General features: G+C 40.2%; 1 protein-coding gene across 3 annotated transcripts in view; it reads right to left on the bottom strand.

Moving 5' to 3' along the window:
• Positions 1 to 24,243, bottom strand: part of ago3a (argonaute RISC catalytic component 3a) — a 44,262-nt gene that overhangs the window by 17,725 nt on the left and 2,294 nt on the right. For 2 of the 3 annotated variants that reach the window (XM_059339056.1, XM_059339059.1), the window contains exons 2-9: positions 11,832 to 12,003; positions 11,441 to 11,561; positions 10,162 to 10,370; positions 8,139 to 8,275; positions 4,186 to 4,332; positions 3,978 to 4,065; positions 3,414 to 3,561; positions 2,746 to 2,865 (exon numbers count right to left, since the gene is read on the bottom strand). In XM_059339056.1, the coding sequence (XP_059195039.1) occupies positions 2,746 to 2,865; positions 3,414 to 3,561; positions 3,978 to 4,065; positions 4,186 to 4,332; positions 8,139 to 8,275; positions 10,162 to 10,370; positions 11,441 to 11,561; positions 11,832 to 12,003 (1,142 nt within the window). The remainder of the gene's footprint in view (positions 1 to 2,745; positions 2,866 to 3,413; positions 3,562 to 3,977; positions 4,066 to 4,185; positions 4,333 to 8,138; positions 8,276 to 10,161; positions 10,371 to 11,440; positions 11,562 to 11,831; positions 12,004 to 24,243) is intronic. The other variant, XM_059339058.1, reaches the window with a different exon arrangement.

The raw sequence follows: 24,243 nt of genomic DNA, 5'->3' as shown, positions 1-24,243 counted from the left end.
ACACATTTTTTAGGACGATATTTTTCCCTAAAAACTATCACGATAAACGATAGTATTGTTGTATCGATGTTGTTTTAGTTTTATAACGATATTAGAGCATAATAAGTACATCCTTTTCCACAGCAATGAACTTCTAAATCTTGAGAATAATAAACATTGAAATTGAAATGTGGAAAAGCAATATTAAAATAAATATAAATAAAACATAAATAAATATACTACAACCAAAACAAATGAAATAGACTTTCAGGCTCTGTTATTATTATTATTATTATTATTATTATGCATTATATTATTTTATTATTAAAATAACATATAAACAGCTGGAATTGCTGCTTGGGAAATATATATTTTTTGGCAATTCATACTGCCTGTCAAACAATTGCAGCATTACTTTAAACACGACACAAAAAAGCCCAAAAAGTGAATATATTGAGTCCAGAAAAAAACTATTGTGTCCATTTTTATATATCGAACGATAAGTCGACACAGTAATTATCGTGACAGGCCTATGTGTTTCCCTTTATGCTTCTTTGTGCAATTTGTCTATTGCAGATATTAATTATTTCAGAAGATGTCGGAGGAGAGGAAACATGGAATGGTAAATTGGTGACATGCTCAGAAATGTCAGGTGCAAGCAGCTTTATCCAAAACGACTGAGCACAAGCTACATGAGATCCAAATGTATTATAGAACTCATTATGTAGTTACGGCAGACACAGCTTATCTGCTTGTTTTGTCCCTTTCTGTCTCTCAACCTCTGCTATTCCACCCACACTAGCCTGTCAGCTACAAGCTACTGTGTACCTAAATGAAAACAGCATCACAGTGCTGTCTACAATGATTTCCTGGAAGCAAGTCCAGTCATTTTGCTCCTGAGTGAAGAGATAGGCAGACGTGGTTTAATAAGGTAACAGCAGGTACTAAATGTGCATTGCTAATCTGATCGTGTGTTCAGTCTGCCAATCTTTCCATAAACAATATGCTGCAGACACTGTAGCAGCCCCACACACATTAAGGCCATTAAAACGGTGGTATTTTGTTGACCCCAGGTAGGCCTGCCTTTTAATTGCTAAATGCAGTGGACAAGCACGCAGACATGCCTCCGTTAACAATAATAGATGAGAATCTGGTGATTGCAAACAAGCAATTTGATATCAGGATAAGCAGCATGGCAACCAGAGTGTTGACAACCTTAGCAACGCAGCGGCCATCCAGGATGTGTTTTGTCTTTGGCCGTGTCCAAACCAATTTTTTTTTTAATGCAAGAGCCCTAAAAATAGCTTGAACCTTATACCATGTATGCTGCCCTACAAAGTCTAACTGCAGTAACTACGCAAAAGGTAAAACTGAGAAAAACTGCTTCAAAGTTTTTTTTTAACATTTTTTAACTGGCCAGCCAAACTGGTTATATGTAAATAAGTGTAAGTTCATTTTTAGTTATAACTCATTTTTGTAGGGCAGTATGGTATAACCTGAAACTAACTACGTGAATGATGGTGCATGCTTAAATCACTGTACAACATGACAACATGACTGTAAAGAAACAGTTTTTTTGGGATCCAGTTCAAGGTTTTAATAATTGTTTTTAAGAGCTTAAATGGTCTGGTACCGTCTTATTTATCAGAGCTTTTAAAACCCCACAGTACTTCAAGAGCACTTACACCAATGGAAAAAATTATTAGACCACCCTTGCTTTTTTTTTTTCTTTTAATGCCTGGTACAACTAAAGGTACATTTGTTTGGACAAATATAATGAAAACAACAAAAATGGCTCATAAGAGTTTAATTTAAGAGCGGATATCTAGACATTTGCCATGGTTTTCTTAATCATGATTTTGGTTATTATGAAGAAAAACATGGAAAATGTCTAGATATCAGCTTTTAAATTAAACTCTTATGAGCTATTTTTGTTGTCATCATTAAATTTGTCATAAACATTATTTAAAACATTATTAAAAACCTATTTATTCTCCTTGGCGTTCAGTCTTAGTTAGGCAAGAATCCTTGGTTTTTTTATTTTCTTTAAAAAAAAACTCTAATTCTGATGTTAAATTTAGTTTTTTTATTACTATTTTATTGCTTTAGTATTATTTTATTGTTTTCATTTATTACTATATTTGCGAATGATTTTATTGTATTTTAATAACTATACAGCACTTTTAAATAAGAGGTTGTTTTTTAAATGAGAGTAATATATGAGTAATAAAAATGGAATTTAGATATAAACACTTTTCCAAGTGCCCACAAGTGTCGTGAATGTTTGAACTCTTAAGGTACTATAGTATTTTTGGTGATCTTTAAAATTAAACATTCAGAGGGTTAAGATGTGGTAAATAAGTGTCAAACATATATTATATACAGCATGATATTTGTGCTCTATAAATAAACTTTGACTTGACAAGATGTTCTGCCCACTATATGCATTCCAGTGGGAAAATCAGAAAAATTTGATGTACAAACATGATTTGTTTTTGTGTTCAACTGTTTTTTTTACCATTAGTAATAAAATACACTACAAAATGGTAAAACATTTTAACCAAAGTATTTTTTGCAAGTGCCTGCTGAGTAAAAAAAACCTCATCCAAGTATGTGAGTAACTTAATGGCACAGCCATGAATTTTTATTCTGTTGGTGTGATTACTTGACATCTACAGTCGACTTATCAACAGATGGCATCGGTTTCATTTCAGTATTCAAACAGGGTGACTGTGGAGTGATAGAGAAGAATTTGATCCAACTCACCAGCCTGCTGATCTCCTCCTGCCTGTCGGGTGCAGAGCGAGCTGTGGCTTTGATCATAGTGGAGGTCTGATTATCTGTCAGCTTCTTGATGCACCTTTGACCAGCTACAATGTTACACACCTGCAAGAAAATTAAAGGAAAACGTTTTGGTAATAATTTGATTATTATCTTATTCATATTAGGGATGGGCATTTGGAAGAAACCTGTCTTGATTATCTATAATGTTAACAATCAATTAATCGATAAATCTGAATGAATACATGGGCAAAATAAAAGATATATATAAAGTATTGTGCAAAAGCCTGTTTTGATAATGGACGCTTTTATTTTGAAAGGACGAAAAGAGACTTGATCCTGTCGATTAAACTAGATCACGTGAGATTAAACTGTAAAGATAATATCAAAGAGTTCAATGTTTTATGTTTTAGCCCCCGAAGAGGCATGAGGTTAGTTTTCACAGTAATCTTCATATTTAAATGTGTTTTGTTACTGTTTTGGATCAAATTAAACTCAGTAATTCATGCTAGCAAGGTTTATTCCCATCCCTAATTCATATAGCAGATGCGCAGGCAGACCTGGGACCTAACACTACAGATTTGATCATACTTGTAGTTATGTTTAAACTGAATCCCAAAGTAAAAATGGGCTATCAACTTGTTTTCTCTCACCTCCAGGGGCAGATAGGTGTGCTTTTGCTCCTGACCCACTTGTAGACAGGGCAAATGTGGATACTTAAGCTGCAGGTTGTACTTCTCCCTGAAGTACTGGGCTACAGTGCGCTCTACAGTCTGACCGTTTTCCAACTGTAGAGGGAACCTGCAGAGAGAAGAACATTTCATGTCAATATATATAGTATTTAAAAATCATTAACAACAGTATTATTTCTGTTAACAGAGCCTGCAAGTCTTTGTTATTATTTGTTTTATCTAGCATGTTTTAATATTTATTTTCCACATTTTATGGCAATAAGGTGATCATTTTAAGGACAACACAGAGAGATTTATTCTACTCTGGGTTGTTGAGACTCAAGATACACACACAGCTACTTTACTATCTGATGACTAATGTTGACCACATGGCTGTAAGATGAGTCAGCTATTATCTGGTTTATTTGGTGGTGAATTGGTGAGAGCATCCTCTGTGGTGTGTGCTGCCCGCCCCCATCCCATCCACACACTCCGCCCAGAGTCTCCTGTTCCCCCGCCCGCCCGCCCGCCCGGAAGCTGACTCACGTTTGATGGCTGGCAGGCCGACGGGTCACGTTGCAGACGCGGTACTTCCTCCGCATGGTTCCACAGTGCGTCACCTCCACCTTCAAACCTGGTCAACAACACCAAGTGTTGAGGTGGCGTTAGAATGTGTCACTTTGTGGATGGCACACATTATGCACTTTTTATTGATTGAAATGAACTGTTTCTCACATGCAGGCTCAATAAATACCTCGTTCTTTACCTTTGATTTCTTTGGTGAATTTGACCCGGTGCGAGTCGGTGAGAGGGCGAGGCTGCTCGTCGATGTTGTGGATGTCGAGCACTTCACACATGAACTGGATGACTGGCTGAGCCTTGTAGAAGGCGGTGGCAGACACTGCAAGATAACGCAAGGACGAGACTCAAAAAACACGTAATATCCTATGAAATTACTTGATTCTTTATTTTTTTATTTATTGTTGTTTGCACTTAAAAATATACAAACAAAGAAAGAACAGTACAAGAAACAGATAAAATGTGCAGGGAAGCAACCCTCCCTCTTAAACCTATAAATAACTATACTTTACTTAAATTACATAGCTAGATGAAAATAAAAAAATACAAACAAAACAATGATACAAAGATGTTTAGAACATCTGTAGGGATTTTGTGAGCTTCGTCTTAAATGTATTTAAAGAGGAACATGATTCTGTTAGATTTTTATGTCATTCCACCTTGATGGACAAATGAGAATTTAGCAACAGAAGTCCTACAGAAAGGAATATGTCAGTCATTCTTTCTTCTTGTAAGATGTGCATGATAATGAGAATTAAACTCAAAGTAACTATAAAATAAAATAGGTAGAGATGCAGGAAGGCAAATTACTTTATACAGAAGAATCCCTGTTTGATACTCATCGACCTCATAAATAAGTAGTGTAATGTGATTATATGATAATATGCAAGTAGTTGCAATTGTTTAAATAATGGTTTAGTTGCTTTTATGCAGTAAAAAAAGAAAATTGAGGTCTGTTTTTGGCTTTTTTTTTTCTCCAAGGCTACTTCTGAGGATTTGGGAATGAAGCTTCAAATGACTCATCATATTTTTGACATCATAACCCAGAAATTAAAAATCACTGAATAAAACCCTCAATTCGAATTAACACGAAGTCTGTCCGAAGAAAAAAGTAAAACCGAGGCAGGTTCCCTTTGTTCTGATCACAATACTTTCTCTCAAAAACTGGACTGGAAAGACTGAGGCACTAGCAAATCAAAATATATAATAGATGAGACGGCAGAGCGAGACATACAACATCAGAGAGAAGTGAAATGCTAGGGGAACGGGTATGACAAAACACAAAGCAAGAGCGGAAGAAATCCAAAAATGGACAGAGAGAGATGAAGAGAGCGCCGTTTGAGAAGTTGCTGACAAATAACCTGGCTCAGCTGTTGTGATGCAAGAAATCTCTCTTTGTGTTTGATGAAAAAGCACCGGTAGCATACATCCTTGAGGCAGATGATTGCATTGTACACACGTTCTCTTACACCTCTGATTTGTATCCTTGAGCCTTTCAACACTGACAGGCTGTGACATCACTCCTAAATCTCCTCCCACGCACTCTGATGTAATCTCTGTGTATTCAGAAGTGTTCATGAGTCATTCTTGCAACTGTAAAATGTCTAATTTCTCTGTATTTACAATTATTTGGTATATGCGCTCTTCATCACCCATGATAGCCGGCGTGGGAAGCAGTGTTTGTTCATGTGCATGAATTTAAAAAGGCCTAATAGTTTGCTTTGACAGTGCACAATGCCATACAGAAGTGTTAGAAAACAAATCTTTTGCAAACACTCAGAATTGTGGTTTGTTGTTAGAGAGCAGACAAGGGAGACTTGAGCTGGCCAACTGATTTCGAAGGATGAGAGGCGGGAAAATGAGACAAAAGGCAGCAGAGAGGGAAAGATTCAAATAGAGACAGAGGCTTCAAAGACTTGGAGCAAAACAAAAGCCGTCTCAAGGAAATGCTCCACACAGCTACCCTCCTGACCCAGGCAACACCCACCAGTCTCAGTCATGCCGCCACAACCACACACATACACACACACACACACACACACACACTAGCTGCTCTCCGTCTCCACAGCAACCAACGAGTCAGTTCCCATCCAACCAAAAACCCACCTCCCTCCAAGTTCCTCCAACACTCTCTCTCTCTCTCTCACACACACACACACACACACACTTTCTCTTCCGTCAGCAGAGACTTGGTCTCCCAACAACCTCCTGCAGTGTGCATATGGCAAAACACATTCTCCATCACCCTTCCTGACACTTAATCCACAAATAATAACAGATTGTAGCTTGCTATTTCAGGTCATCAAACAGTTTTTCTCCTGACAATATTCCAGTGTTAACGCCAAATACAGAACTACATTTTGATCTGGCTCAGTTCTAGGGCTGAACGATTAATTGCATTTGCAATTATATCACAATATAAAAATATGCGATTTTGTATTTATCAGAAAAGGAGCAATGTCATCACCATGTAAAGCTAAAATCAGAAAACCAGCAGTTAGAAGAACCTTTAGAACCTGCACCAGGGCCAAATGCCTTTTTTCACAACGCTAACCAAAGTAAAAAAAATAACTTGTGTAACTGCCTAGTGATTCGGATCTGCTCCAAAATGTAATGGGTTCTTCTTTGGCCCGTGCTACACACTTCCACCAAGTTTATTGAAAAATGGACCAGTAGTTTTTTCCTTATCCTACTGACAAACAAACAAACCGAACTGAAACAGAACCTCCCTAGCTGAGGCGATTACCCAAATAAAAGCAAATATATCTAATAGTTTCACTCTCAAGCCCATACACATAGTACTGCGTCAAAAAAAATTATTGGATCCCCCACCACAACTCTCCACCCTCCCTGATGCTGAAAGAGCCTTGAGAGCATCCTACAGACCTCATTCAGCTCCAATGAAATAGGTTTATCATGTGCGTGATTTATGTTAAAAACTGCTAATAAATTTCCTCAAACAAAACATCACTGAAAGTAAACTGATCATGGCCAGATCTCTAAAAATAGCCCGTATTATGGAGGCTCCATGTCATTCCGATCTGTTTAATTATTAAAATCTCATTTCCCAAGCTGGGAAAGGGAAGCAGAAAACAATTTCTGTGTGACTGTATAAGAGATGGCATATTTTTTTTCAAACAAAGATTGAATTACAAAGAAAATGCTGTGAATCTTGCATATATTTCAATATTTTGAAATATGAACAGCCGTACTAAAAGAACAACTCAAATTCCAAAGAAGTTGGGATGCTATGAAAAATGTAATAAAAGCAGAATGCAATGATTTGCAATTACTTTGTGACTGACATTCAACTGATTTCAGAGCAAAGACAAGATATATAATGCTCAACTGGGAAACTTTTGTGTTTTGTAAATAAATGCACGCATCCTGAATAGCCACGTTTCCATTAGAATAAAAAGTGGTCGCTGGGAAAGTCTCAGGCCACGCCCTCTCAAAGGCCCCAGAGGGATTAAGGAGACTCCGGAGGTGAGGTATGGTTTTTGACCATCGCGTAATCGCTTAGCGACATTTTTGACAGCATGCACAACAACTGCGGCCGCCGTCACTGACTGTGCACAGCGTCCGCCTCTTATTGTAAACAAACCGGCATGCGAACTGTACACAAAGTGTTCGGTGCTTGTTGTAAACAAAGAGAGTATCATGTAGTTGCTTGTGTTCTTGTTTTTATCTAATGTTTTTGGCTGTGTTTGTAAGGTGACCGTGACTGACGTGAATGGCGCCCATAAATAAAATGTATTATTATTATTATTATTATTATTATTATTATTATTATCCCGCTCAGCGTTCTATCCAATCAGCAACCAGGCTTTTTTCAGGGGAGAAAAATGGCCCCGCTCTTTGACAGGGCCAAAAAAACAGCCGGTCAAACAGCCGCTCGTGACGGCTCAAATTCAAATTAGGGGCGTTTCGGGGACGGAGACCTGCCTCATCCCGGGTAGTCGACTATAGTGGAAACGCGGCTAATCTGACGCATTCTGCTTTTTATTTATTTTAAAAAGTGTCCCAACTTTTGGGGAATCAGGGTTGTAGTTCCTCCTGAATGCATCTGATGCAGTAAGTCATAAATACAGATTACATATTTAATGCAGGGTGGAATTTGGTTCTTACCGTCAATGTTAAGCATCATCTTCCACATGGCAGGACGCACAGATTGATGAAAGCCAAACCAAACCTCCCTCCCACCTCCAAGGGGATGGTCATAGCCCTCTGGAGCTGAGAAGAAGGATCGACCCACCGGAGTGTACCTAGATAGAGGAAAAAGTAGTCATTGTTAGAGCAAAGATATTAAAGGAATAAAAGATAATGGGGAGGTTAAGTCAATCAAGACAAAAGGATGAAACGGAGGATAACATGGGACAAGAAGGAAAGGGGCAGATAAAAAGGAGACAGGAAATGTAAGATGAGTTCAAACATCCTGAATTGTGAATGTAGGTCAATATGTGTTTAAACAGTGTCACGTTCAGCTGCTCCTCAATAAGGCCTGAAACTACATCAGTGAAATGGAGGTGGTGACACTACCCGGACCTATCCACCTCTTATTAATCTGCCCAGGAGACACATTAATAACCTACATGGGCCACATTTTTCTTGGGGAAACCTGGACTGAAATGATGCTGTTGAGGTGCAATAACGGGCCCCTGGTGGCTGAGAACAAGGCTAAATGAAAGGTGTCGATATAACCACTTTTTAATAACGCTTTGAAAGAGATTTTCATTAAGGCACTGGTGATATTGTGCTCGACTGTGCTCTTGCTTGGGCTTAGGAAACTGATATCGAGTTGAAGATGGTATGAGGTCAAGTATGAGGCTTCGTGAAAGCCCATATAAGCTGCGTTTGATTTCCGTTGGGATCAGAGTGCTGATATTGGTGCCACTATGACAAAACAAATATATATTATTTACAATGAGTATCAGAGGGATCGTTTTATACAATGTGTTCTCTATCTTTTGTCTTTACGTTTGCTGACTGAAAATGAAGGTTGGGAGGATAAATGGGCTTTTTTTTTTTACTTGATCTGCTGTTGAAGATACTTTTAAACATTATCTCTGAATTAGGCCTGTCACAATAGTCACTATATCAACTTACTGTTCGATATATAAAAATGGACGCAATTTGTGGACTCAACAATTGTTGTTTACATAAGCCATCAACATTTTCGCCAGTCATGCTGCTTCTGTCCCTCTCCTGACGCTCAACCTGCTCTCTGTGGGAGGCGCAGCACAGTGCGGACGCTAGCCAGCTGAAGCACAGTGATTGTGTAACTCAAAGTCAGGTTTCCCTACGGCTGCACAACTCCAGAAATTTGGTGGAATAAATAGAATTAGTGCCAAAGCCCGTGTGGGAACATTCCAGATTTCACTGTTCAGCTCAGCAGCACAACAACTGCAGCCGTCGTCGCTAACTGCACAGCGGCCGCCGCTTATTGTAAACAAACCTGCATGCTAACTGTACACAAAGTGTCCGCCGCTGATCGTAAATTAAACGGTATCGCCAACTGTGCACAGAGTGTCCGGTGCTTGTTGTAAACAAATGGAGGTTGCTAAGTGAACACATGCTGCTGCAGCACATACACACTATACTGCTACAGAGCTAATTGTTAGCCTGTTAGCACTGACTGTCCTGCCTCTTAAAGGAGCCACGCCACTCTTATAGTGGACGCATTGTAACGCAGACTTTTTGTGCCATTTCAGTAATACTGCAAATGCTTGACAGGCATTAGGAATTGCCGAAAAAAATCTCAGAAATAGTTATTTATATATTATTTATAATATATCATAATATAATATTTATCAATTATAAAATGTAATCTCTCTCAGAGCCTGAGAGTCTATTTGATTTGTTTTATCCAGGATGTTTAAATATTTTACACATTTCAATTCCAATGTTTAATATTAAAATATATATATAATATTAAATAGAGATTTAAAAATGAATTGCTGTGGAAAAGAATGAACTCCACAATAATATCGTTTATCGCATTTCTGGGAAAATATATCGTCCTAAAAAATTTGTCATCGTGACAAGCCTACTCTCAATTATCCAATAACCATAAACCTAGGCCTCCAGCTATAATTAAAAGAGGCAACCATTAAAAAAAACAGTCCAGATAAAACCAGCAGCAGCAGCTCACTTCATGGAGGGCAGGTGTCGAAGCACTACATCCACTGCGTGCACAGGGTTGGTGCTGATGGGCTTGTCCAGCTCCAGAGGTTCAGGCATGCTGCGGCCAGTCAGCACCTCGTGGAGCATGTGCCAGCTGACCAGAGACACAAACTTGATGGAAACTTTAAAGGGCCGATCTTTTCCTCCCTCACCAGGTAGAGTCACATCCAGGTCCACCTGAGGATAAACAACAGGGTGAGACAGGACTAAGAAGGTTAGATCAGAGCAGAAGCAGTTAAAGAGGGGAAGGTTTCAAGTGGTTAAGATTCTGGGTATTCGTGTTTCTTGTGTGTTATAATACTGCAGATATGTTTTGCTTCCGGTAATGACAATTAGGCCTGTCACGATAATTACTGTATCGACTAATCGTTTGATATATAAAAATGGACACAATAGTTTTTTTCTGGACTCAATATATCGTCATTTACATGCGAGACTTTTTGTGCTTTTTTGTGTTGTGTTTAAAGTAATGCTGCAAATGTTTGACAGGCAGCACAAACTGGTGGAAAAAATATATATTTCCCAAGCAGCAATTCCAGCTGTTTAAATGTTATTTTAATAATAAAATAATATGACACATAATGATTATCTCAGTGCATTTTTATGTTAACAGAGCCTGAGAGTCTATTTTATTTGTTTTGGTTGTAGTTAATTTATTTATTTATGTTTTATTTATCTCGGATATTTTAATATTTCTTTTCCACATTTCAATTCCAATATTTAATATTCTCGAGATTTAAAAAATCATTGCTGTAGAAAAGGATGTACTTATTATGCTCTCATATGGTTATAAAACTAAAACCACATCGATACAACAATACTATCGTTTATCGTGATACTTTCTGGGAAAATATATCGTCCTAAAAAATGTGTTATCGTGACAGGCCTAATGACACTCTGTTGAGATTGTGTCTCTGAACACTAGTTATCATATATGGGCTGTGGTCAAGTAGTCAAAAAAATGACATCCTATATCTTTACCACTTTTCCTTGAACTTGATGGCAAACCTCCTTCTCCTATCTATTCCTTTCCTAAAGGATGGTCCAGTCTTATGCTAAAGGAGTTAAGAAAAGAAGCACTGAAGCTGCTTTTCTTAGCATTTAGAGATTGCAAACAGCTCTTATCATTGCTGGCACTTGGATACTTAGCAGTCATTTCACTCAGTTAGGAACCTGTAACCATGGTTTACATTGAGATGTTTTTGTGTGTTTCATATAAGTGTGTCAGAGTTGTCTCCTAAGCTTACCCCTGCGGGTGCCACAGGCAGTGGGTTGGCTGTGTACAGGCTCCTCTTTCCATCGTAGACGGGCCTGCGATCCCCAAAGATTGTCACCTTAAAGTGCTGCACCATTGAGTCAACCACCTCCCTGCACAACACAAACACAGTGGGTTAACGTTACACTGTAGGTAGTAAAATGCTGACATGTTTAAGACTTCAAAAACAGTGTTTAAAATGTCAAATCAACAATTATCACAGAAATCCAGAGACCACCTCTGAATTAAGGGACACAGATTCAACCCAAACCATATCTAATGCATCCATCAGCGTCATTTTTCTTTCGTTCTCTCACTGAAACACCGTATCTGTGAGAGGTGAAGGAGAGGTTTTAAAGATTCTATTAGAGGGTTGGGCCTACCTGTTGACTCGCCGGGGGCACTTGTCAGGCTTGATGTCCACCTCATAGAGGTAGACATCCATCTTGGGGATCTCCACCTGGAAGCAGTTGGCCAGCAGCTTGATTGGCTTCCCCATGGTGCCATAGCCAGGCCGCCGAGGCATGGTGAACAGGGACTGGGCCCCAACGGCTCCTGAGAGGAGAACAAGGTGATGAAAACTTTATGTCAATCTGATTCATGTCATTCAAAGGGTTCGTACACTCTTTCGGTGGTCAAATTCATACACTTTTCAAGGACTTTCAAGGTCCATTTTCAAGCTTTTCCAGTACCTTTGAACAGTTGTAAATGGCATGTTTTAGATGAGTACTTCGATACTAAAAGGGGTAATTTCACTTAACCATACCACCAGCAATGGTATTACACTTTTAATAACTAAAAGTAGTTTGCTAATCTCATAAAACATACTGGTATGGGAATCTAGGGGCTAGGAGCAAAAGTAAGCTCACAAAAATCATCAACCGGCAGCTGGTGGAACTATACACGACCCAAACTAGGAGGAAAGCCCCACAAATAGGCCGACTTCAGGAGTCCTCACATCCACTAGAAATTAGAAAAACTCCCTTCAGCAAGAAGATACAGGGTAGAGCAACAAGAATCATCTCAGAAAAGAGAAGACGCAGGCGAGACGCAGGCGAGACGCAGGCAGAGCGGTCTTCATTTTCCATTGAAAATGCAGTTATCTATAGTCAGATTGCAAGAGAAATGCAGTAAGAATTTCAAGCATTTACAAGCACTTAATTCAAAATCCAAGCACTTTTCAAACCTTGAAATTCAACATTAAAATTCAAGCATTTTCAAGAATTCCAAGCACCCGTATGAACTCTGCATTCAGGGTAAGCGTGTGCTAAATATATGCACAAATGTTATAAAATCCTGCCTCAGTTGAGAAGTTTGTCACAACAAGTTAATATCCAAACTTGAGATATGTAATAGTACATTTTAATCTCAGCTACTTGAGATGCCAACCTCGCTCCCCCATTCTACCATTAGACACCAAGGTCCTTTTTGTGTTTTAAATTGTAATGTCCAGACTTAATTTTGCACCTAAATGCAGGATCCTGCAGGATGCCCCACACCCTGGGAGGGGCGTCACCGGTGCCTCCTGTGGAGAAAGGGATGTGAACCACACCCTAGGAGACGGTATAAAATGCATAGGTTTCCCCATTGCTCGCGTGTTGATTGACTTTTTCTTTGCAAAGTAAATAAAAACCTTGTGTTGAAGTCTCCATCTCATTCTACACCAGCAGCAGAGAAATGTCCGGTATCTTTGCAATCTATAAAATTGAATAATGCCTTTCATCTACCTTGTCAGTGGTTTGTTGACACTGGGCGGTTAAAACCAAACAAACACAAAAAACACACACTCTAGTAAAGTAACAAGTGCCTGACGGTGAAAAAACCCCATTAACAGTGAAGTTCCAAATGTGTAGGGGAAACACCAAAGATAAACACATCTTATTTCAACATTTTTTAAAACACAGACTCTAAATGAAACCATACTGTTATACTTTCTATGTCACATGCCCTTAAATGTGACCTACTGAGAAACGTACAGAGACCAAAATCATTATCAAGAAAACCATGGAAGATGTCTAGATATCAGCTCTTAAATTAAACTCTTATGAGCTATTTTAAATATTGCTTTCCTTATCTTGTTATCTTTTTTTCTGATGCTTGCTTTGGCAATTGTTACGTCATGCCAATAAAGCCAGTTGAATTTAATTTAATTGAATATTTTAGTTGTTATCATTATATTTGTCCAAACAAATGTACCTTTAGTTGTACCAGGCATTAAATGAACAAGAAAGCAAGGAGAAAACAAGGTTTGTCTAATATTTTTTTCCATGACTGTAGATGTGTCAGAGGAATAAAACAAGTTTCAAAAACAACACAATAAGGAAAAAACATATTCAGGAAAGTAAAAGCGTACATGATCACATCAGGGCGCACCGACTCATTGATATTACACATGGGCTGGACGACACGTATACTAAAAACACACACACCCAGTATGTGCAGCTTCTGAATCAGGAGGTTCATGAATTGAAAAATGAAATAGGTCTGATGGCAATCAAAGACATTTTGGATGCAAGATAAACGTTTTCCATGAGGCGAAGCAGCATTCTGCCTCCTAAATAACACCAACATCATCATTATCAATTTAAAAAAAATACAGAGGATGAATAATGTGACATTGACTCCGAAAGCATATCCACAAGACTATTTCAAATTCACTGTGGTGGCAGTAAAAACAGTGGCCAACTAAGATGGCTGATGTAAAAAAAAAAGAAAGAAAAAAAAGGATACAATTTTCTTGATATTTTTTCAGGGTTGAATTTTACTATTCAAGGACCAGCAGGCAAAAAAAATGAAATCAATGTATTATAAGTAACCGGAATGATAAACGGTGACACATTTGCTCTTGGACTGTTAACTGTGTAGTGCTGCTCACAACAGAACATGTATTTGACAATCTTGCTGGGTCAAACCGGTCTTACATTTGTTAAGAAGGGGAAAAAAAGACACCATTGCTTATGTGCACTCACACACACACAAAGTCCATTAGATGTCTTAGACATGAGTCACTTTGATCCAGAAACAGCAAGTTCTGTTCAACTTAATGTGCCACACTCATGTCGGTGCTATTTTTGGGTCTGCTGAGGCTTGCCTTCCACATCACACTTGAAAAAACAAATGGCTTTGTGGACGTGCCCATACAATATTTGCATGATGTTATCATATGCTTTGCTATTGTTATGCAACAGCCATCTTTACACAAAAACTCAGATGAGACTCATCTGTTTGCCTGGCAAGTGTAACTTTGTTTATGCCCCTCTCCCGCCCCCACAGCCTTTTTTCCGGTTTCATTCAACTGTTTCATTCTGCCCCCACAGCCGTAGAACCAGGCACTTTCAAATGTCTACTAAAAAACTACCCTAAATGTGTCATTGATAAATGAGAGTCATGTTTGAGTGTGATTCATCACCGATTTGACTCATAGGCTCACATGTGTGGGTAGGGGTTGAGGGCCCTGCTCCGGGGAAGTTCATAAAAACCTCCCCGCAACAGAACAAAAACCTTCTGTGAGGTAGCAGCAGACAACATGAGCAGCCCTGTTTGTTTACAGTCAGGCTCTGGAAGTGTGTACTTTTTGCCCCGCTCTCTTTTTCTGTCCCTCCTCTGGTGGGCTGCGGAGAGGTGGCTAGCACAGTTGATGGGAGGTGAAGGCCTAATGTTTGAAATAGCCTGGTGGGATAAAATGATTTAAAAAAAGAGAGGAAAGTCTGGAATTCCTGCCACGGCTGTCCCTCTCACACAAAACTAAGTGCACACAAACTTTTGTAATGCTAATTCCAAAGAGGCCCTCAGTGAAAGTTGTGAGGTAAACCTAATTTCACACACTCCGAGTGACAAAAAGAAGACAGACAGATATTCTGGTAAATCTTCATTAAGGCTACAGAAATAAAGTTGTCTACCACGGATCGTGATCTGTCCCAATTCTGTGCCCCAGAGCCGACCCTCGATCCAAACTTCAACAGGGTCCTCTGTTACTGTGAGCACCTTTTTTTTCTGATGGTCCTGGTGAAGTTTGCAAGTAGGAGGAGGATAGCAGGGAGTGGCAGGATTAGAGAGTGGGCAGGGTTGGTGTTTTCCGGCTTTCATCTGCCTAAGGAACTGGCTTCCATTCAGTATGAGTCACAGAGCCACCACGGGAAGAGAAACACACAGAGGAGCATCCTTGAGTCCATGCTTCTGGATTCAGCAGTGGATTAACTAGCTAGAAAAAGACGACTTGGAGGAATCAAAAAACACACCACACATGTTTAAGTTTTGGTAATCCACCCCATGGAGAGATGCACTGTCAAGATGTTCTAGTCCATCTTAAAATACCCAGATCATCCGCTACACAAAAACCTTTATGGACCAAAAAAAAAAAAACAGCAGTGGACTGCTCCTTTCAAATTCAGATTCAATAGATCCTTCGCTCCTACAGACATCAGGCTGTCTCATTCTTCCAGAGTAACCAGACTAACTGAATTTCCCCTCAGGGATAAATAAAGTAATTTGAATTGAATTTGAATTTGCACACCCACACAAACCCAATCTTTAAAAAAAAGATTTAAAAAACAAAACATACAATTTGCTATAAATTACGCCTGACACAACACAATCTATGAGGCCAAACCTTAAAAAAAGCACCAGATTGCACAGACTAACCTGTGAAGACAAAAAGGACCTTAAAACGTCAGGCAAAACTAGGCATAGCAGGCTGCATGCTGTGATATTAAAAATCAACCAGGTATGCCACACAGATGTGTCCTGCCACATTTTCTGAATATCCAAACAGATCCCGATCATTCAGCAACACATCAGATACGTCCCTCTTATCTGCCTTTCTTGGAAACTGTGCGTCTCTGTTCCCTCCACAAACAGACATAACAAACATGTTTGTCCACATGTAGGAGCGAGAGGGTCAGAGAGGGAGCTTTAACTGGGAGTCTCAAGCTTCCACACATTTAAGTCTGCCTACTGTCATCGGCAATAAAGGGATTCAAAGGCAGCTCATGTAGTAATTACTGAAAAATGAAGGTTTCAATGTAATCAGCGTTATTGTTGTGTGATGACTAAGACCTTGACAGGCACTGTGGACATTTTCAGGGCTTGTCTGGTGTGTGGGAAGCTGTACAACCCCCCGACACAAAATACAGATGCTTGCATGAGTTTACAGGAACATCAGAAATTCTGCATGAATTTTAATCAAGAACATGTCAGAGATACAATGACCTCAGCTGTTAGTAGGCGACGTGTTATAGTTGGGTATGACAAATAGTGAAAACTCAACCACAAATCCACATAGACACATCAAAGGCTTATTGACTATTTGTACAGCGAGTGTAAAGGTTCAAGGAAACCTCCCCTTGTTGAGTGGAAAAATGCCACACTGAGTATGTTTGCGTGTGTGTGTGTTTGCCTGTGTGTGTGTGTGCTTTCAGATAATTACAGGAAGGACATGCTTTAACAAACAGAGAGTAGATTTAAACCTCTCCCTGTCTATCAGTATGTTTCTCATTTCCTGAGCCCTTACACTCAATGGGTGACAGTCGACAAAAGGAGGGCAAAACCCTTCACCGTGAATAAAATTAACCCCATCAGGGCATTTTAGCGAAATTGCAACAATTCATTGTGTGGATGGAAAGTGCCTCTCAAGCCTCTGGCCCATTGCATCCTGTTGAAAGAGTAGCTTAAGCCTCCTTGTTACCCTTTAATGTGCAGCAAACCATTCATTCATTCTATAAATTATGTCTAGTGTTGCTTGCCATTGTACAAGCTGCTGCTTATTCAAGTAAAATATAGTTAATACTAGTGAATAATAGGTATTTCAAGTAAAGCATACAGTTATTATAGTAATAAAAATGAAATATTTTAATGTTGCCAATATTCAGCAAACTTTATAGGGATATGCAGGCTAATATCTATGTTTTACATGCTTCAATCCTGCAAGCTTGAAAGGTGGCTCTTAAATGCAAGTAGTTTTCTCTTTCAGAGGGCAGCAGCTGCGGTCAGCTTGAATTTATGTTTCATACACTGTACTCCAACAGTAACATGGTTTCTCTGCAGAAATACAGTATCAAAACATCCATAGAAACTTCTCAAACTACTCCTACGAGTCCAGCAACATAATCCACTTTCCCGCTGTCCAACAGCATGCCCAATATGCTCCAAACACTCTGATTTAAGCCAATTTTTGCTGAACACACAGCTTCAGTTTGCTGCTTATACACTGAGCTGATTTTGTGTGTTGCTTGTGCGGTTAGCTGGCAATCCCCACTATTGGACGTTTTCCGGCACTTTTTGTTGGCGTTTCAGTTTTAAACAAGTCGTCTGGTTAGGTGAAAAGTTGCTGGCGCCTTTTACAATTTAATCAAATCACAAACTTACAAACATCCACAACATACTTATCAAGCAGAACGTGAAGCTGTGGTATCACTGTGCATTTAACACTAACACCAACAAGTAGTTTGAAAGTCTCATTCTCTTCTCTAACATGTATCCGTTCTTCATAAGTCATATCAGTAATGACTCAGTAACATTACATACATTGTGTTAGTGGTTTCTTGTGTATGTGTGGCTAGCATAAGGGTTGAATTTAGTGCATTAGTTGTAAACAAAGCTGAGTGATATCATTCTGTAAATGAGGCACCACAATAGTGCACATGGAATAAATAAATCAAATAGGCATCATAACACACCAATTATTGCAATGCCTTTCTTAGCGCATGAATATTCTGCAGAAACATCTCAGCAATGTGAACTCGTTCCACTCTGCAGCTTTGCAACACAACACAGTCACACTGTACACAGTGGGCCCAGAGCCAGAATAACTGGATAGTGAGAAGCAAGGCTGACATCCAGTGCCTGCGAACCCTCTCAGCCACATCCCCCTAGTATACAAACGTCCACGCTGCTAACGAGTGCACATGTCCACACATATACAGGCCCACACACCAACACACACACACACACACAATACAGCTGTTGTGTTTCTAATCCAGAGAGGCCTGAGCCGTCGGACAGGCCGAGGGCTCAGCGGCGAGGCACAATGGCGTCAGTCACAGAAGGCAGGACCTAGAAACGCACAGACGTACACAGAAAGACTGATAGCTGGCGAGGAAGGATTGATTCACGTCATACACCGTCAGACTGCTCCCTCTTGTTCCCTTCATCAACCTCAACAGTGTTTCACCTGGCACGCACGGGAGTCAACGCCACTCTCTGCCACAGGTAAACAGCAGCAGGCAGCCACATACTGACAGGCTGGTGGGGTCTGGTCAGTCACAACAACATGCAAATATGTTGAAATCCCCCTCAGGACAAACCTGAGGCTGAGTGATAGGCTGCATGTGTGTACATGACAGAGAGATGTTTTCAGAGAGCAGGAGTGAAGTTGGTGGGGGGATTTTGAGGGGGCTAAGATTCAACTATAGTGAGAAGCTGGTCTGACTCAGTGGCATTATGGGAGACCCATCAGTCTTACTGACACAGGAAGGATGGAGGAGGTGTGCAGTGTGTGTTATCCCCTACAGGTGGACGCCTGTGCGTGACTTCTGTTCATGTGGAGATGTTGCACAGATGGCCACCACACGGTCATTGATAGAGACGAACCTGCAACCAACAGCATGAACGCCTAGACAGGTGGAGGTCCCTCCATGCTCCAGCTTTCAGGCCCCATCAGACAGAGCACATTTTAGCAGCCAGGGGCATCTTTTTATGATTGTTTTTCGATGAGTGAAGCTTTTTGCTCGCTGCTTTTGCATTGCTGAGTGTGATATGCTTTTGCAGGAGCAGGAGCAGGAGCATCCTCGATGCCCTGAGTTGAAAAAACTCATAACCATTTTCTCCCCCCATTTCCCAATCACATCAATTGGGAGGCTAAACTAAAAAGGGCTTTGAATCCACCATAATTCAGGCAAAACTCCTGAAGCAGCTGGTAGTACTCCATTTGTTTTCTCCTCCCCCTGAGGGTCTCATGTGAGCACACTTATCCCTGAGCAAATGCCCTCCACCTGTCCATTTTTGATGCCATCTAATAGAATTATCAGGCACAGATCTTTGAGTTTACTTCACACCGGTTCGGCTGAGGACAGGTGATTCAGGGGTTGCCTAGCAACAATTTAAAAAAACAAAAGAAAAACAGGCACAGCAAACCATGCTCTGTCTGTCCAGGCCCTTCCTTCATCTCTACCAGCCATTGCGGCAATTCGCCTGTTTGATGGACACCACCTCCACCTCCACCTCTGTCTGCTCTGATGTTGAGATCTTTTTTTGGTCCTATATCATCTGGTAAAGGCTAACCAGACCGCCAAGGTTGCCCCTACCAGTAGCAAAAGTCCAGACGGCATCTTGGGATCTTTGGTACACACGAGCTTCTTTGACACGGCAAGGTGGCAACCCTCTGGAGAAGCAGGGATGGATGGATACGCGCACACACACATACACACACATAAAGTACTAGCTCTGTTAAACTGACCAGGAGATTCTAGTCAGGCACGTTAAATGGAGCCTTCTGTCCTCACAGTCTTGCTAGTCCGGCCTGAGTGGAACAGTGGAAGGGGGCCAGGAGCTGTTGACTTTTCATGTTGACTTGGGCAGGATGACTGCTCCGTCACTCTGAGAGTTTACATGGAGTCTAATAAATTAATTAGAACCAAAACAAGGTTATACTCAGTTTCTTGTAACTGTCATGTCAACGTCTTAATGAGACTTGCAAAGGTTTTAAGGCATCTGCTGCTGACACTGCAGTCAGCGATCTGATATAATGGAGGTAACTTTTTAACTTGTCATGCTCATAATATATAAAATGAGCATTGACGCATCTTTCCAGCTTCAATGTCTGCATACAGTTTTCCAATATGGATTATTATCCACAGAAGAAACAGTCCCTAGAATAGTTTCTTTCAATTGTTCAGCTTATCTTTCTTACAAGTTCTTACGAAATGTTTATTAAAAGCATATACAAAAGGTCCGGTAGACAGAGTTGCATGAGGCAACTTCTTCTTTAGCCTCAAATTTGAAGGTACTGACAAATAGTAAGTAGTGTACTCATTGCTTGGGAAAGTGTAATTGTTTTATGGCAGCCGCTTATAATGTCTGATTAATGTTTTGGCGGACTGATGAAAGGAAGACAAGGACTCATCTGTTAAATGTTTCCTTCTGTTTTATATTTGTTGCTGTCATTTGTTGCTCGCTCTGGTGTTTATTTGCTGCCTTGAGTAAAATAAAGGTTACACTTTTAATTACAACCAGCTGAGAAACAGTCAGGTCACACTCTTCAATTACATACAAATATATTAATTTTATGTTGTATAAAATGACTGACTGTCCCTTTAAATGTGAGAAAATGTAGTTGCTATTGAGCACTATTTTAACAATCACAATTTCAAGACTGTATGGAATAAAAAGGAGATATTTGAAATCTTTCTCGCTGCCACTGATCAACAGGCTCGTGTCTGTGCTCCATTGGGCCCCCCAACAAAACACACAGACTTCCACTTCCAAGGCCCTCTCTTCCTGTCCATAACCTCCCCCTAAAATGAGCCCCTTGCCATTCCCCCAAAAAACAGATCTCAGGAAGGGGGAAAGCAGGAGGAGAAGGAGGAGGAGGAGGAGGTGGAAAAGAAGTGTGGTCTGGCTGCTCTGGCGTCTAATCTCTGTGACACATCACAACCTCCAGTCTCCCTCCTCCTCGTCCCCACGCTCCTCTGAATCCCCCTCCTTCTCCCACACACCCACTCCATCCCCTGGCTTCCCAGCCCACTTGTAGGAGTTCGCAATGAGCCCCACACTCTGACAACAGCATGTGTCACCCAGAGTTGCCTCTTAGTCTACTACACCCTACACACTAACACATGATTAGTTGTTTGTAGGGAACCTGAGAAATTATATATTCCACACGGGGCCACAGGATTCACAAGACAAACAAATACATCACAAAACATGCTGTGAGACTACAAATTCAAGCATGTCGTTTTTGGTATTTGCTGTGTTTAGACTACACTGAATATCTGAGCTTCATTATCAAGTATCAAACTAACACCAAAAAAAAAAGTCTGGAAACAGTGATACTCTATTATTTAGAAATATATACAAATAAATACGTCAAATAATACTGCGTTTGTTATTTAACTTATGGCACTGGATATGATTTTACTGTTGGTATTACAATTCTCCAAATCCATGATCTGTTTAGACTTTCAATTTTATGGTCACGATTCCATTACATTTTTAATTTAAACTTTTTTTCAGCACTCAAGGCTATGCCAAGATAGTCTATCGAGTCTCGAAGACCATCAGATCATTGGTTATATGCGCTGACAGCATTCATATTTTCAATTTGTTCTTTAGAAATATAGGCTACATGGTCTCAAGTGTGATATAACTGCTGTATGTTTCTGGAATCTACCACACTAAGGCCATATAGTCTAATTTCCAATTTCTTATGATTTCAATAATCTAGAAAATCGGTTGAAATTGGCTTTCAATTGTATTTAGAACTGAAATTGTGTCATGATATATTAAAGAACCAGGATACTTAAAAGTATCTCATATTGTGACTTGAGTATTTTATCAACAGCTCCATGTGGATTCTGGTCCATAATACTTTTGATTGTTAGAACATTATTTCCAACATTAGCCAGATTTAATTATAGTATATGATCTGATTTAAAGAAGTATGAAACATTTAAAAAATGTAAGAGCTGTTAGTATAAAAGGGTATTTCATTTTCTTCCATACAACAAAGGCATGGGTAAATACAATCAATAAAACAATAAGCCTAAAAAGCAACGGCAAACGTAATTCTCCATAGAAACCGACAACAATATGCCAATGGTACGCCTTATGGTTGGCTGGGGTTGAGGATGGGGGTTGTCTATTGTCAACAGGCTGCTTGAATGAACTAAGTATTATGGGGAGAGACTGCAAATCAAGTGCTCAGCCCTCCCTCAAAGCCGACCCCACTGTCTGTATAAAATCCACAGAGAAGCAGCCTACAAGGAGAATGACAGGGAGGACAGAGTTTCCCACTGAGGCACAGAGAGGGAAACAGAGGCAGTAACCAAGGAGGGAGAGGGGGGTGGTGGTAACTTTCTGTGAATCAAAAAAAGAGCGGGAAACACACAGGAGTGTGAGAAAGAACGGGGGGGGGTTGGGAGTCTGGCCGATGAACACGAGTAAGACATCAATGGGACAAACAAGTAGAAAGTAAGCTCATTTCCAATCAGACGTTACCATCCATGAAACTAGTACTACTCCTCTTAAGTGCTGTGTTAATGGACTACAAAACCAAAACTGACACCAAGCTGAGTCATCTACAGCCAATTCAAAAGCCACCTGGTTACATAGTGGAGTGTGACAGGTGGAAGGTGGGGGAGACCCCCCTGTGTACTGTATCTTCCGTTTCATTGTCTTCCAGTAAGCTCAATCTCTCAATATGCATTGTGCGTTCATGTGTACATTTCGGCTCTCGTACAATCAATGGTGACAGGTTAGCCATCCTCACAGCTCAGCAGGTAGAAGAACATCTTGATATGGGCAGAAATGTGACATCTCTGACCAGTTCTGACATTGCATGTAACATCACATCAATATCAAGTGACAAGCTGTTTGTGGGCATACTGTGGGGTTAGCACATCATAATGGATTTGATTTGCTTAAGGCTTGAAAGCCTTGCACTCATTATATCCTTGGTGCTAAGCTCTGCAGAGCCATGGCTTCGATGCCACATGTGCTGCTGCTCGGACTACCACCAGGGAGAGGAGGCTGTCAGCTTCTAAGTGGGCTGTGCAATCAATTTGCATTTTCTCACGCTACTCTTCGGGCCACTGATTGACTGATGGAGGGCCCCCTTTTAATCATTCACCCAAGCATAGGACTCACTGGCTGTCATGTCGTGGTTAGTGATATGTAATTGTGAACCAACACGAACACACATTATATCAAGGCCATGCAGGGACCTACACAAACAAGCCACAACATTATACAGCAAAAACATGCCTCTCTCTGACTGTATTAATGCACTAATGCCTTCCAAAGTGAACGCATCAACCACACTCCTTAATACATTTAATGCAAGATGGACTAACAGTATAATCTACATGAAATTGCATTTCGAGTGCTGGGGAATACTGTGGTACAAGCGAATACCATTACACTCATCACGAGTCCCCAGGCCTGTGTTTATGCTGTCAACATAGATTGAGGAGCTTGACAGTTACGGTACAAGGACACACAAGTCAAATAAACACGGAATAACCATTAAATACTGTAGCTATAGGAGTCAAATGAAAATAATTAATTGAACCATAGACATCTGTTTCATAAGTCAAATTTGGTTATCACAAACGTGTCATTTTGGCTGTGAAAACACACCAAATCTAATCTAGTTCTTTGCATATTATAAGCTTGACTCACACACCTGCCCAAACACAGACACAGAACTGTTTTAGTTTGTTTGACTTCACTGTAGGTGCTTGGTTACTGGGAAAACACCTTGTGTTCCTTTATGTTACAGACACTGGGAAGTGTCCAAACTGAGAGGAGCAGAGACGTTAATGAGACAGTAGGCAGCAGAGAGGGATCTCCTCTTGAGGAGGAGGGGTTGGGTGAAGAACCAACTGCTGTATCATGTGTCACTGGCTGATCAAGAGTACCTGGCATTCAGTTTACGGTCACATAAAGTGGAAAGCTTCCGTTACAGCTGAGACAAAGCCAGGTGGTTCGGACTGTTCAACTGCCACTACGACCGAGAAAGAAACACTTTACTGGCCATGGTCTAGGTTGATTTTCTTTTTTTATCACCTGGACTAGACAGGA

The sequence above is a fragment of the Centropristis striata genome, chromosome 8 (genome assembly GCF_030273125.1).
Source record: "Centropristis striata isolate RG_2023a ecotype Rhode Island chromosome 8, C.striata_1.0, whole genome shotgun sequence".
Taxonomy (NCBI): Eukaryota; Metazoa; Chordata; class Actinopteri; order Perciformes; family Serranidae; genus Centropristis; species Centropristis striata.
The sequence above is the reverse complement of the archived record's forward strand: the minus strand, read 5'-3'. Positions and strand labels throughout refer to the sequence as shown.